The sequence below is a fragment of the Lathyrus oleraceus genome, chromosome 5 (genome assembly GCF_024323335.1).
Source record: "Lathyrus oleraceus cultivar Zhongwan6 chromosome 5, CAAS_Psat_ZW6_1.0, whole genome shotgun sequence".
In the NCBI taxonomy this organism is placed as follows: domain Eukaryota; kingdom Viridiplantae; phylum Streptophyta; class Magnoliopsida; order Fabales; family Fabaceae; genus Lathyrus; species Lathyrus oleraceus.
In genome coordinates, this window is record NC_066583.1 from 129,110,582 (window position 1) to 129,125,073 (window position 14,492).

Below are 14,492 nucleotides of genomic sequence, written 5' to 3' on the forward strand. Positions count from 1 at the left end.
ATTGTCTGAATATTGATACGAACTCCACTTTGTCTGTAGCCTTCCACACTATCACTACCAAGGTCAGCTGGAGAGAAAAACCTCCTTCTTTTCACTGGAATCTGTCACTACTAATGACAACAACCTCAATCTTGCAAGCTTCACGAAAAACCTTACCAAATCTTCAAGAAATATTAATTTCAAGACAGTCTCCCTTAACAATTACAAATCTCTCATTATTAAGTTCTTAAATAAAACTAGAGGTTGAAGATGAAATAATTTTTGTTTGCAAGAGTTTTTGAGTTTTCAAAAAGAGATGGTGTTGATTTGACAATATGACAATATAGATTATGAAATTTCTTCAATTTTTTGTGTGTTGAAAATAAGATAGCAAAATGAATTTATATGTGCTTGAGATTAAACACACAAATGGATGGAAACAATTAGTTAGATTCGAGTCAGAAACATTTCATGATTTGAGTCAAATGAGCAAGTAGAGTGAAACAAGATCTCGTGAAACAAGATCTCATAAAAAAAGTGATCAAATTTCTCGTGATTTGAGTCACCTTATACGCCTGATTCAAGTCATGAAGGATCATGATTCGAATCAAGTAAAAAGTTTGACTCGGGTCAAATTAAACAACGTCAACCAGAAAAAAGTGAAAAAACTGTCTGATTTGAGTCAAATGGAAGTTATGATTCGAATCAAACGGAGCAGAGGCTGACCAGATCTGTCTGATTTGAATCAAATACATCTTGTGATTTGAGTCATAAAGCTTCTTGACTCAAATCAAGTTAAAACTTTGATTCAAGTCACAAAGTTGGAAAAACTTTTATTTCCCCCTGTTCAATTTAATTCGAATCAAGATATGTACATGATTCGAGTCATGCACATAAAATATCGAATTTTCATGGTTTTTAAAGATACTTTGAGATTTTACTTTCCACCTAACTTCAACCAATAAAACATATGGTTCTTATTTCACTAACTCAATCAATTGACTAAAATCATTATGATCAAACTCAAATATAACAATTGAATTATGCATGCTAAAAGGAGAATCGATTCGAAACTTGATTCAAAGATGTACATTCATTAAGGAGACTCAATAAACAATAATAAGTGAAACGAAAGTGATAAGACGAGTAACAAAATCGTATTAGGGTTCTCCCCCTGAATGTATTAAGGACATGCAACTTCAATGTTCGTGCCAGAAACAATAAGGTGATAAGAGGTCCAAGAACTAAAATGTAACAACTGTTGAAGCTTTTGGATGATGATCATTATGAAATAAGTTGAAAGTATAGAGAACATATCTGGAAGTTGAAACGGAATGACACAATTTCGAGGAAATGTAAGTGTCTTTTTAAGTTGTACATGTACCATAAGGCGAAATGTACATGAATATTTAATTTAGTTTGTGGTATACATGATCATGATTTATGTTATAAGTAAGTCAGTCATTCCATTGTATGTCACTTTAATTCTGGAGAGAATGATCTTATTTCTCACATGACATTAAACATGGTGCAACCTAAAAACAAACTTGCAAATTTGAACAGAAAAGACCTCATAATGTCTCAAATATTAAGCAAGTTTACAATGTTCGTTCCTAAAACAACAAGGCGATAAGAGGTCTAAGAAATGAAATACAACAACTATTGAAGATTTTGGATAATGATCATTATGTATCTAGGTACATAGTGTGAAATGATGGAGAAATCGTTTGAGATTTATTTTAGACTCATTATGATTCCATGAAGTTGTTAAACACATTTCCCACCGTGCTCATAATTGATTCTACATATAACACTAACAAGTACAAGCTTCCACTTATGAAAATTGTTGGTGTTACTTCTATGAAGATGACTTTCTCACTTGGGATTTAGAAGTGAGTCAGATTATGTCGAATGACCAAGAAATCATGCCAAAAGTAACTATCATCGATCGTGATATTATACTGATAAATTCAGTTGCAAATGTGTTTCCTACATCATATGCATTACTTTATAGGTATCACATGACAAAAAATGTGAGACAGAGATTTAATCTTGGGGTCGTGACCAAACAAATTAATGGCGAAGATGAGAAAATGGTCAAAGCTAGTGTGATATTGGAAAATAATGGATATCTAGAATGTTTTAAATAAATTCTTCTACGGTAGAGTTATATGTCGAATATGTAATACATTTCAGAAGGGCGTGTGAGAAATATCCATATTTCTTGAAATATGTTGAAAGTACAATTCTAGAAGAGGTGAAATAGAAGATTGTTTGTGCTCGGACCGATCAGTTAGACACTTTGGGAATAAAACAACAAACATAGTTAAATCTGATCACGCTACATTGAAGAATTGGATGAGAAATAGTAAAGGTGAATTATATAGAGGTTGAGAGCTTGTTAACCAAATGATCCAAAATCAGCATAACAAGATACAAACATCATTTGGTCGCAATGTTACACTATTAAGACACAAATTGAGAGACAACAATCTTTATTCACAGTTGGAGGGAAATAAATCTCGAGTGAGATTGAATTTTATTTATCACAAAGCCAAGTGGACAAATACAAATAAGTACTAATAATGTAAAGTATGAGTGTACACTTATGAAGACGTACGGTCTTCCGTGTGCTTGTTTAGTTTCAAAGAAAATGAAACTTGATAAACGCATACGAATGGATGAGGCTTACACGCACCGGAAAAGACTCTAGTTTGATGATGATTGTAAATCGAATATATCTATCATGACCGAATGTGAAGTGATTCAAGAGAAAATTTTGATGATAACATGAAACTGCACATCAAAGAGCAGATGAGGAAGATTGGCTATCTAAAAAAGAAATATTTGAAACAACCCTTGTAACCTATAATAACAAATGATGCTTCTAAGAAGGTCAAACCAACATAGAGTGACAATTCAACAAAGCGGTCTCCTTCCTATTTCAAACATGTACAACACACAATTTTCATATTCTCCAACTTCCAAATCTCAAAAAAGTGTTTTCAAAGATACTCACATTAGCAAACCATCTCCTTCACCACCTTTACCAAAAATCAAACACATTGAGGAGATACTAGTTTTTATGCACAAATACATTTAACGAATTATAGATGTTAAAGGTATTGGTAACTGCGGTTATCCAACTGTTTTAGCTTTGCTCGATAAAGGATAGGAGAATCATACACTTGTTTGTCAACAATTTCTCAAAGATTTGAAGGCACAAAAGGAATCATACAGAATTATATACGGGGAAAATAACACTTCGATGCAATTTATGAATTTCTTATTCCTTGTGCTAGCGGTCCGACACCGGAAGGAAAATGAACGCGCTTCTCTAGAATGCGATCTTATAACAAGTGCATATAATATGGTGTGTATTGATCTGACAAGATATGACTTCTCGCAAACATTTTTCCACTTTGAAGTAACCTACCTCAAAAGCCAACTGAATGCATTATGTGTATTTGGTGGTTTTCAAAATCAATCAATATTGTTCAAGTTTATTTAAAACCGGGATGTCTTATACCACGGACATCACCGAAGTGGACATCTCACTCCATAATGAAATCTGAAATTTGGCCAAATAACTTTTTGGATAAGATGTTTACCAAGTTGAGCGAGATTGAGAGAGAATCAAATAAACCAAAGTTAAAGATAAAACCATCCATAAATATAGACTTTGTGATTACACGTGTTTATATGCATTTTAATTTTTATCTAACAATAATTAGGTGGTGACTCGTTTTTTGTATGTAATATTGAATTGTTATTGTCAACGATGTAATCTGAATACATTTTAATGTATATCCAACAATAATTATATAAGTATTATTTATAAAATTTTCTATGTTAATATAAAAGTTTGTGTATGTGAATAAAACATTATACCAAAACAATTTATGCAAAACAACCCGCGATAAGGTTTAATGAAATTTAAGTTTCGGACAAATATTTTTTCTTATGTTTTTCTAAACGTAGTTGGGTTATTCCAAAATTTAAGTTCCTAAATATCCTTTGAGACAATATTGAGTTTATAGGGTCCATATTATTCTAAAACTCGTATAAATATGGGTGTCCCTCATGTTGTTAACAAAATCATCATATAATGTCTCAATATTTGTATCTTGTATTTGAGAATTCAACGGCGAGAGCCCCCCTCTTGAATTTAGGTCACATAGATCATTTGTCTTGTCGATCTGAAATCAACTCTAGAGAATTTGTTATGATACTCAGACAATTTAAGAGTTGTGAACCTAACGAAGAAAAAATACAGTTCAACAAGTTTGAGATAAAGACAAAGGAAGATTTAATTGTTATGTGGAATACATTTCAGCATTACAAAATAAAAGGTTGGATCAAAGTGAATGTGATTATTACAAGACTGATCAAATATATTTTAAAGACGTTAAAACATACTCAAACATCTCTTGACGATGAAATGTAATGTTAGATTTATGTCGGCGAAAATTTATGTAATGTTACATATTTTATATATGTTATAATAAAGATTTATGTTAATTTATTTTGTTCTTCACATTTATGCAATTATTTCTAGTGTTCTAAAACTTGTATAAATATGGGTGCCCCTTTTGTTGTTAACAAAATCATCCTATAATGTCTCAATATTCATATCTTGCATTTGAGAATTCAACGGCGAGAGTCCCCTCTTGAATTTAGGTTCATATAGATCATTTGTCTTGTCGATCTGAAATTAATACTAGAGAATCTGTTATGATACTCAGACAATTTAAGAGTTGTGAAACTATATTATCGTTCACCATCGGTTGACAACGAAGGAAAAATACATTTCAACAAGTTTGAGATAAAGACAAAGGAAGATTTAATTGTTATGTGGAATACATTTCACTATTACAAAACAAAAGGTTGGATCGAGGTGAGTGTGACTATTACAAGACTGATCAAATATATTTTAAAGATGTTGAAACATACTCAATCATTTTTTGACGATGAAATGTAATGTTATATTTATGTTGACGAAAATTTATGTATTATTACGTATTTATATATATCATAATAAAGATTCATGTTAATTTATTTTGTTCTTCACATTTATGCAATTATTTCTACTGTGAAATACTAGAAGGATTTCAAAAGTTAACTTCCACAAATAGATTTATGTTGTTCTTCATATTTCTGCAATTATTCCAGGTGTTCGATAACATGGAGGATTCCAAAAGTTAACTTATGTAAAATACAAAGATTAATCTCCAAATTATTTCAACTCTTTTCCCTGGTCTTGGTCTGAGACTTGATTGTGATTGAGTGATTGCAATTTGAGTGCGTTAGAAGTTTATCTTCCAAATTTTAGGATCATTATTGATTTTTCAATGCAAAGAATAATCCCTTAATCTGTAATGAGTTTGTTACTTGCTCGGCCTCTTGAATCACAATTGTCTCTACGACCTTCAATGCTATGAAGACAATATGGAGTAGATGGAAAATGTAACTACATACAATTATTATAGAAAAATACTTAGTACCACGATGCACAAACAAGTAGATGGAGGAAGGAACTTAGATAAGAAAAAATATAAGTTTGCTGGAGCTATAAGTTTCTATATATTATTAATAATCTGGGAGAATATGCTTCCACAATGAGTAATAACACATGTACAAAAAAAAAGCAAAAGCAAGTAAGAAACCCTTTAAAACATGGAAACTAAATTGATTCCCCCCAAAAAAATAAAAAATAAATGATAATAATTCGGAGTATGTATAATTTGGATGCAGTCGGAGAAAATACATTTCGCCGTGGCCACAATGCTAACTGCAAAACTGGTACTTTATCCTCAGTATTGGTTACACAAATTGGTCTGTTTCAGTCTACTTCTGTACTATTCCTTGCAGGTCGGGTTGTGTTGTACATATAAAGCCCACATACAAGAATTGCACAACCAAGCATAAAGAATGGACTCAAGGTTGTTCCTCCCTCAGGAAGATATGGTAATGGAAGGGAAAGAGTATAAACAGAAATTGGCACTGCAAACACCATAAGCACGCATTAGCTGAAAAGCTCACAAAAAAATATAGTAGATAGGATCCCATCAAGTTCAAACTTCTACACTTGCACCACTTAATAATTGACTCGTTCTAACTAAATGATTAATGTATAAATAAATAAAAATTGACACCTAGGGTCAATTGATCCTATATATGCAGACAGAGGGAGAGAGAGAACCTGACAACATTAACACGAGAGAAGCAACAACTGCAGAAGAACGCTTCAGTACGCTAAGCAGGGATATATTGAATGCCAGATTGGTAATTACGTATAGCAGTGGAAGCAAGGGAGCACCATCACAACCTGAGACATGGAAATGAAGGTTTTCTACAAGGTTCAAAATCATTAAAGGGATGAAGAGCTATTTAATTATTGAACCTTTTCACAAAAATGAAGAGAGGCCAAATAACAAATTTTGTACAATTATGAGAATTTCAATTAAAAATTCTATTTGGGCTGTGACCCCACTCTTATGTACACTGGCTTCTGATCCAACGGACTAAGAAGGGTTCTGATCCTAGAACTTCAGATTAGGTATAGCATTGTGATATGAACTTAGAGAGAACCATAACACATAAGTTAGTCACGTCCTAAGAACACCCAAAAATCATATAAACCATCAGTCCCCCATACTTATGATACATTGTCATATGAACTTAGAGAGAACCATAACACATAAGATAGTCATATCCTAAGAAAACCCAAGAATCATATAAACCATCAGCCCCCCATACTTCTGATACAGGACATAAGCCCCCCTATACCTTACAATAGGGTCCAAAGTTTTACAATGCTCTGCAGTCAGTGTCACCACATGCAAAGCCTGTTTGCATTTGAGAGACATGGTGGAAGGCTCCAATACCATTGATATAAACCTTAGGAGAATCACACCGCTAAAGCTAGCTATTGTGGTTGGAGGTGGAGGGTCTATGATCGTACACTTCTGTTGTGGAACTCATGTACAATAACTTGCAAATGGATTGTAATTTGCAACACATCAACGCACTTAAGAAAATAATCATTTACTCTTAATAATAATCTGATAGTGTTGTGATGTAAGAACAGAAGAAATTAAAGGAAGTGTAGACAAGAATAGAAAACCATGTAGGAAGATGTGTTATTGCATTGCTACGTAGTATCTATTAGAGTTTACCTGTTTTATCAGCTCCAATGTTTAGAAAGCAAACAGCACCACTTTTAAGATATGAAGGCAGTTGAGCAAATGGTATTCCTTTCAAGTTAGAGATTAAAGGTAGGAAGAGAAGTACGAAAAGAGCCTACAATATATATCAGAAGCTAACCATAAATATGACTCACAATTTTTATTTAATTAATACACATAAAATATGCATAACCAAAATAAACTTGAAATGTTAAGAGGAATATTAACAACAAATTTTTATTATCTTTTAGGTTACATATACATGTTGTACATAATAAGATTCCTAACACTAATAGTACAAGTATTCTAACCGTTGGCATTTGTTATTTGTAATGGGACAAACAGCAGTAATGCATTTTGAGGTTATCTAAAAGGATAGAGCATAAACTTAATTTGAACTCACAAGATAGCACATCTACTAAGATATCAGCAAAACAGGATATAGAGACTACATATTTACGTTTGTTTTATCAGATCATTTAAAAATTGTGAAAGGCACACTTATTCTTTGTAATTTACATTGCACCAACCATCATATTTAAACAATTTGCTATTCATGTTATTATTGCAAGCCATACCTGAAACCCAGATCCAAAAGAATTGACCACAAATATATCCAACGACTTCTGCTGCAAGAGAACATGTTACAGACTTCAAATCATGCCCATGAGTGAGATGCCAATGGAAACTACTCCCTCGGATCTCATATATAAGAGAATTTACAAAAAAGCTCACCCTTCAAGAAAAATGTCTGAATGCATTTAATCCTTACACTCTTTCTAATTTTACCCTATTTTTTGCTTTGGAAATCGTTAAAAACATAGAAATGTAAAAAAAAAGTAGGGGTATATTTGGAATAGTGACATTGAATGTAATAATTATGAATGACTTTTGCTTATATTTAAGACCATTGAAAAAAAAATGTGTTGCTTATATTTGAGATCGGAGAGAGTATAGTACCCGCGCCAAAAAAGAGTAAAAGAAAGCATACCTTTAATCGAGTGGAAGAATCAAGAAAGACAAATTCCTGCCATACACAAAAAATCAGTAATTGTTTTGTTCCCTAACAAGGTTTTACTAAATTTCAACATCTATTTCTGGACTAACTTTGATTATCGAAGCCCCAGCTTGAAAGGCACAAGAAACTATCATCAATGCTGGCCAAAAGAAGTCAACTTTAGAGAGCCTCTGACCTGCATTAGAGCCACTGCAATTATGGGAAACAAATCATCAGATACACCCACATCTGTCACAATATATGAAAAATACCTCTGTATCTTTGATAATACAAAAGTATCTTTGTCTATCTTCTGGCATTAGTTTCTAATCTTGGAGAATCATAGGTTATCTCTTAAGATTTGTTTTCTATTTCTTAGTTACTATTTTGATTTGCTTCCTAAGTCTACTGCTTATTTGAATAGTTGTCTTGTATATATAAGGGCTTGTTGACTGCACATAGTTCAGACTCACTTGGCTCGCATTTAGCTTCTGCCTTTGTTAGGTGATTAAGCATGTATGCTTTTGTTGAGTTGAGTGGTTACACCTTGAGTATTTACAACTTCTGTTTAATAGTTAAGCATTGGCGTTTTTGCTTTTGTCTTGAGATTCCGAGGCTCGTCTTTTATTTCATGCTCTTGATGGTTAAGCTTTGGTGCTTCTGTCTTTTATTGTGGTTAACTCGTTCAACATTTCACTTTGGTTTGAAGACGTGACACCTTCTAGTTGGGGCTTCAGTTGTGGTTAGCGCTGGCTCAATATTGTTTCAATTTAGCTTTACACCTATTAGGGATTCACTTGCGGTAAGCGTTGGTCCAATATTGGTTTGGGGTTGATTTGAAATTGTGATACCTTCCAGTTTAGGCTTCGGCTACTGTTGGAGCAAGCTTATCTGCTTTGGTTTATATGTTGTTTGTGAGAATCATCGATGATTTCACTAGTTGGTTATTCAGTGGTTTGTTCTTCGAAGTGAACTTTAATGGTGATATCTTTTAGCGTCTGGTTATATCAGGTGCCATATTTTCTCTTTTAAATGATATATCTGCAACAAGCTTACAGACTAACAAACTTTAGCTTTAGGAAAGTGTCAAAATATAAGAAAACATCTTACAATATTTGAATATTTTAGATTAGTTTATAATCTTAGAATATCTCAGATTATCTCTTAAGATTACTTTTCACGTTACTGGTCATTATTACGATTTGTTTCCCTATATATAGATGTTAGTGTTTACTGTTTAGTATTTTGTAACAAACTATTATCAATCATATTCCACTATAAATTATATTATTATTATTCTCTTTAATTCAACAAAAACCCATTATTTCAATAACGTAAAAGCATAATTCCATATCAATAGAGTTTTGTACTCCCAACCAAATGAAAAGGCACGGCCTATACTACTAGAATACTAGAAGTGGCTAGAAACATGGGGTGTTACAAACAGTACAATGATATTTTTCCCAAAAATGGATTGGTATTAGTATTATTAAATGTTGAAGAAATATTGCAAGAATAATTACAAGAAATGAATTCTTGCCAAAACTATTTACAAATTTAGGATAACTAGTCACTCAAAAGAGAAACTTTGGTATAATGTGTGACGGAAGGCCATGGGTTCGAGTTGTAAATACAAGGTAAGGCTGCCTAAAATTGATCTAACCCTTTCTTGCAAGAAAATTTTATTGGTACTTTTCTCAAAATCATTTACCTTCAGAAACACAGAAGAAAAGGGGAACAAAATTTCAATATCATAGACCAAAATAAAAAAAGGCACAAACCTTATGAATTTTATCTTTTAATCCTAGAGTGATATCAATATAGCCCTAAATTAACTCAGTCAGTGTTTTTCTTATCATCTGTACACACTGAAAATTTCGATGTCACTTTTTATGACTAAGGAGCTAAATTGATATCAACTTGCTTTACACATCCCAAATCACATGTAGAGCGTTTACTCTCTTTTTAATTGGAAAGGGAGGCGAGAAGTTTGATATTTTCAAGTCAATACTTTTACCAGCTCATTCACTGCATATGCTTACACAACCTTAATTTTCATGGAAAAACTTTATGCCCAAAAGAAAGCAAGCAATTCACACATAAGTATTCAAATTAGTAAGGGGACTCAGCACAGGAAATTAAATATGGAAAGTAGTGACATGTATGACCCAAATAAGAAAGTTAAACTACCTTGAAACAGCAACCACGACACCAGTAGCTACTAGTAAACACCCAACAACTTGGTTGATTGAGTACCTTCTCCTCAGAATAAGAGTGGAAAACATTAACTGCCAAACTAAATAAGTCTGCAAAAAAAAAAGATTATACAATGTTTTGAGAATTTATGTAACAGAAAGTAATACATTAATATAACTAATACACTGGTTAACAAAAACACAAGAGAAATGCTAACAATTTGGAAATGGATCCAACTGAATAGAAAATGGGCCCCACATGATTTAGAGGACCTATATGAATTTCACCCAATAATAGTGTACAAGAGTGTGCTGCCAACAACTCTCAAAACATAATTATGGGCATGCATATAATAAGGTTCAATTGCTTTCATAATCAGGATTCAATTAATCTGAAATTGCATACATGGAATTTTGGACATCGAGTGAAATTTTAAAATCAATGCAATGTTCCCAAGTAGTTGTACTTATTGGTAAAATACTATTTAGAGATGCTTTACAGGTACTTCTAATGACAACACATTTAAAATATAAAATATTAAAACAAAATCCAAACTGGTGTTTATGCAACAATATTACGATGAGCATCATATCACTAAATTTTCTCCATACTAATAAAATCAGTAATAATAGAACTTCTGCAAAAACTTGAATCGTGTATAGCCATCACTTATGAACAATATTCAATTCATTTGAAATTTAAAGCGACATGATTGTGAGAATATTGAAAGTAAATGTGCCTGAAACACAGATTCCAGGATAATAATGTGAGCTCTCATTATCATATGATAACAACTCCGGTTAGTTAACAAACATTCTTGCCACAGACTTTATGGATATGCTGTCATGTTCTTCCATCCCAGTCAAAATAATAGGTGAGGCTAATAATGGGAATATGTAGAGACATGTTGTCAATACAGACCTATATATGTTTTTAAATAACAAACCTCCTATACTCTGAGTGATTGCTTACATGCTACTAACCTATTATAAATATGGTAATGAAAATAAAGGGCAGATGTCTACTATCAAAAATAGAGACAATTGTTTTTCCCCCGTCACTCTCATGTTATTTGACAAAAAGGTCCAACTCAAAATATTTAAGATACCTGATTCAATATGGGTATGACTGGTCCAGGAAGTATTGCTGCAGAAGGTAACCAACGTTCAGTTTTATGAATCTAGAGAGTGGGGGAAAAGTGAGAAGATATTTTCAAGAACTGAAAAAAGCAAAAATCATCTATCATTAAATTATAATATGTTGATTACAGCTGCATTTGTAGCCTCTGTACAAAATAGTAGAACTGTAACTATTAAGGAAGGTGTTTTTATAACCGAACGTCAGTAATGCCACCAACTAAGCAAACTGACTAGAAACTTCTCGAACCTATCTATTGTTCCCAATCCTACAAACTTATGGTAGTTCCAATCCAATCAACAATCACCCCTCAACAAACTTATGGTAGTTTCATAAACTATTATGGAAAACTTTAAGCTGAAAATAACTTAAAAGACATGCAATAAGTGGTTTTCATAAGCTCTATGAAACGGTGGTAACAGGGGGTGCTTATGTGAGCAAATAAGCTCAAATAAGTCAATTTAAACATGCTCGAAATTACTTTTATTTTCACTCTCCTCGCTTAAATAAATAAACTCAATAAGAATAATACAGTTAAAAAAACAAAATTGAAAAGGAAAATCTATCTAGATCACAAGCAGAATAGAACAGTACCTGCAGAAGACATTCCAGCAACCAATCCCAAAGCTTCTAAAAATCCAATAACAAAAAACCGCCATTTCGGAATCACAAGCATCTCATTCGTAACAATCCCTAACCGGTATCGCACAAACAAGATGCTAAAATATATAACAACATACCTAATCAAAACCACAACAAAACACAAAAACAATTAAACTATTATCATCATTTCACAACAAACAAATATAAAAAAACAACAAAACAAAATCAATCAACAAAAAATTACCCAAAAGTAGTGAACTGAGCAAGAAAAAACGGATAATTACTCAACGGAACAAGCGCAAGCTTATAAAGCACGCGATTAGCAACGGCTAAACTAACAGTAGCACCAGAGGTCAACAAAACGTTTCGATTGGACGCATTGGTCCAATCCGATGAAGACGAAGCGCGGGATTTGGAAGCGGCTCGACGTGCGCGGTTGAATCTGGAAATGGAAGGTAAATTGAACGGCGATTTTATAGGAAGTGATAAAGAAGACATTGAGATTAGGTTTAGAGTGTTGTTGAGTTTGTGATTTCGATTTTGGAAATGGAATCGAGAGAATGAAGAATGAGAAGGGAATGAAGGGATTAACAAGGTTGAATATGAAGAATGTGAATAAACTTCCATAGCTATAGTAGCATTGCTCAGTTTTCAACTTGTTTCAACAAGAATCAATGGTGCTCGTGAAAATTATATTATATTAAATTAACTAGTATTTAGACCGTGTAAATTAATTATTTTCATATATATTAAATATTAAATTGAAATAAAGTATATAATAATTAATCACGTTTTTATTAAATTTTGACATAATATAGTATAGTAGTTAATAAAAAAATAAATGAGATTGATAATAATATAATTTAATATGTACCTGTCATTGCTTTATTGGAAACTGATTGTATTACCAATTTATGTTAGTCACTCTGCTGTTAATTATATGGAAAGGTTCCATGGAAGGCACCGTCGATGGGCTTGTGTTGTTGCTTATTATCGTAGAAATATGTTGTTGCTTATTAATTGGTTAATTGTGAACTAACATTTCCTATTATAAAATCAGCATGAAGGCCATATCTAAGATGGTTTTCCTTTGCAAGAATAATTGGCTATGGTATGGAATGCATGAAGATGAATCATTTGAGTTGAATTAGACACTGTTGACTTTGGTCTATTGATCAAAAAGTCAACACCGCCAAAATCTTCAATTTTTGTAAAATATGTTATGAATAATGTGAATAGAAATGTAATGCAATGACATGTTGAATCAATGCCTTATTTTAAAATTCTGAGTCAACTTAAACCAAATTAAATTATTGAATTGAGATTTTAAAAGAGCACATCAATGAATCCAAATCACGATCCTATGAACCCCTAAAACAAGTAACTAAGAATCTAATGGATAATCTTGAATGAATGAATCTAAAGTGCTAAGACCAAAGGATCATGAACATGCATGGAATCAACATGGATTAGCAATTCCGTAAACACCATTGTTATGCTTATGGACTATGAAATAGGGCACCCACAACAAGAATCAATGCAATCATCAACAATGCACCAAAGTGACAAGAAAACTTGTAAGCAAAGTAGTTACATGACTTGAATGCGTATTAAATTATTTACTATGCCGTGATTGTGGATGGAATCAAATGAAAACTTGTGTGTGAAGAAACATGATGACATGGCCATGAATGCATGAATAAGGATACAAACAAGTAAAACAATAGCTAACCAAAGCCTAGTCAAGTACAGTCAATGCAATGAATAGATTAAGGCCTTGAAGCGAGAATTAGGCCTGATGCAATCCATAAGTGATTGGATGGTTAGGTAAGATCTACAAGTGCTAGGCAATGATGCACCTCCCGGATTAGGGTTTAGGATCAAGTTACCAAGTTAAGCGGATTAGACAAGCAACAAGAGATCAAGGACCTAGGCTTTTGCAAGCCACATGGTTAAAGATGATCAGATGGTCCACAAAGCCTTAAACAAAAGGTCTCGGCAAATTAGGGTTTCCATGATCAAAGTGAAAGGCGAAGTGAACAAGGGCCAAGGCTCATGAAGCGAACTCACATCACATGCCCCATAGCACTAGGGTTTTAAGCCCAAAGAAAAGTCAACAAATGAATCACCCATGAGGAGAACTCATAATTAGGGTTTTATGGATCAAAAGATTCATCTAGGGAAAGATTTAAGCACATCAGGGTTTAGGCATGAATGAAATATCAAGGTGCAATCCCACAACGTCAAATAAATCCAATTGTTATTCACAAGATTTAAATCTATAATGTTTGTGAGGATGTGTTAATATGAATTCATGATGCATATGAATGAATGCAGATGAATCTCAAGTCAAAGGTTTAGTGAAAAGATGAAAAGGGGAGGGAAAATTTTGG

At 32.8% G+C, this 14,492-nt stretch overlaps 1 protein-coding gene across 2 annotated transcripts; it reads right to left on the reverse strand.

Moving 5' to 3' along the window:
- Window positions 1-5,522: 5,522 nt before the first annotated feature.
- LOC127088290 (protein CLT2, chloroplastic) lies at window positions 5,523-12,793 on the reverse strand. 2 transcript variants are annotated; one of them, XM_051029218.1, is made up of 10 exons: window positions 12,344-12,793; window positions 12,091-12,236; window positions 11,468-11,505; window positions 10,354-10,469; window positions 8,274-8,373; window positions 8,158-8,193; window positions 7,745-7,792; window positions 7,158-7,281; window positions 6,182-6,307; window positions 5,523-5,982 (listed from the first exon to the last, which is right to left on the reverse strand). In XM_051029218.1, exons 1-10 carry the CDS (start codon window positions 12,724-12,726, stop codon window positions 5,822-5,824), a joined length of 1,278 nt encoding a protein of 425 aa, XP_050885175.1. In that variant the 5' UTR covers window positions 12,727-12,793; the 3' UTR covers window positions 5,523-5,821. The 2 variants fall into 2 exon arrangements, with proteins under 2 accessions (XP_050885175.1, XP_050885174.1); XM_051029217.1 differs by having other exon boundaries at window positions 7,745-7,795.
- Between the last annotated feature and the right edge of the window lie 1,699 nt (window positions 12,794-14,492).

Coding starts and splice junctions, on each gene's coding strand:
- LOC127088290 (XM_051029217.1), bottom strand. CDS start 12,726: ATGGAAGTTTATTCACATTCTTCATATTCAACCTTGTTAATCCCTTCA. Junction 12,237..12,343: donor GCTCAGTTCACTACTTTTGG/GTAATTTTTTGT, acceptor GGTTTTGATTAG/GTATGTTGTTATATATTTTA. Junction 5,983..6,181: donor TCTCGTGTTAATGTTGTCAG/GTTCTCTCTCTC, acceptor TGGTGTTTGCAG/TGCCAATTTCTGTTTATACT.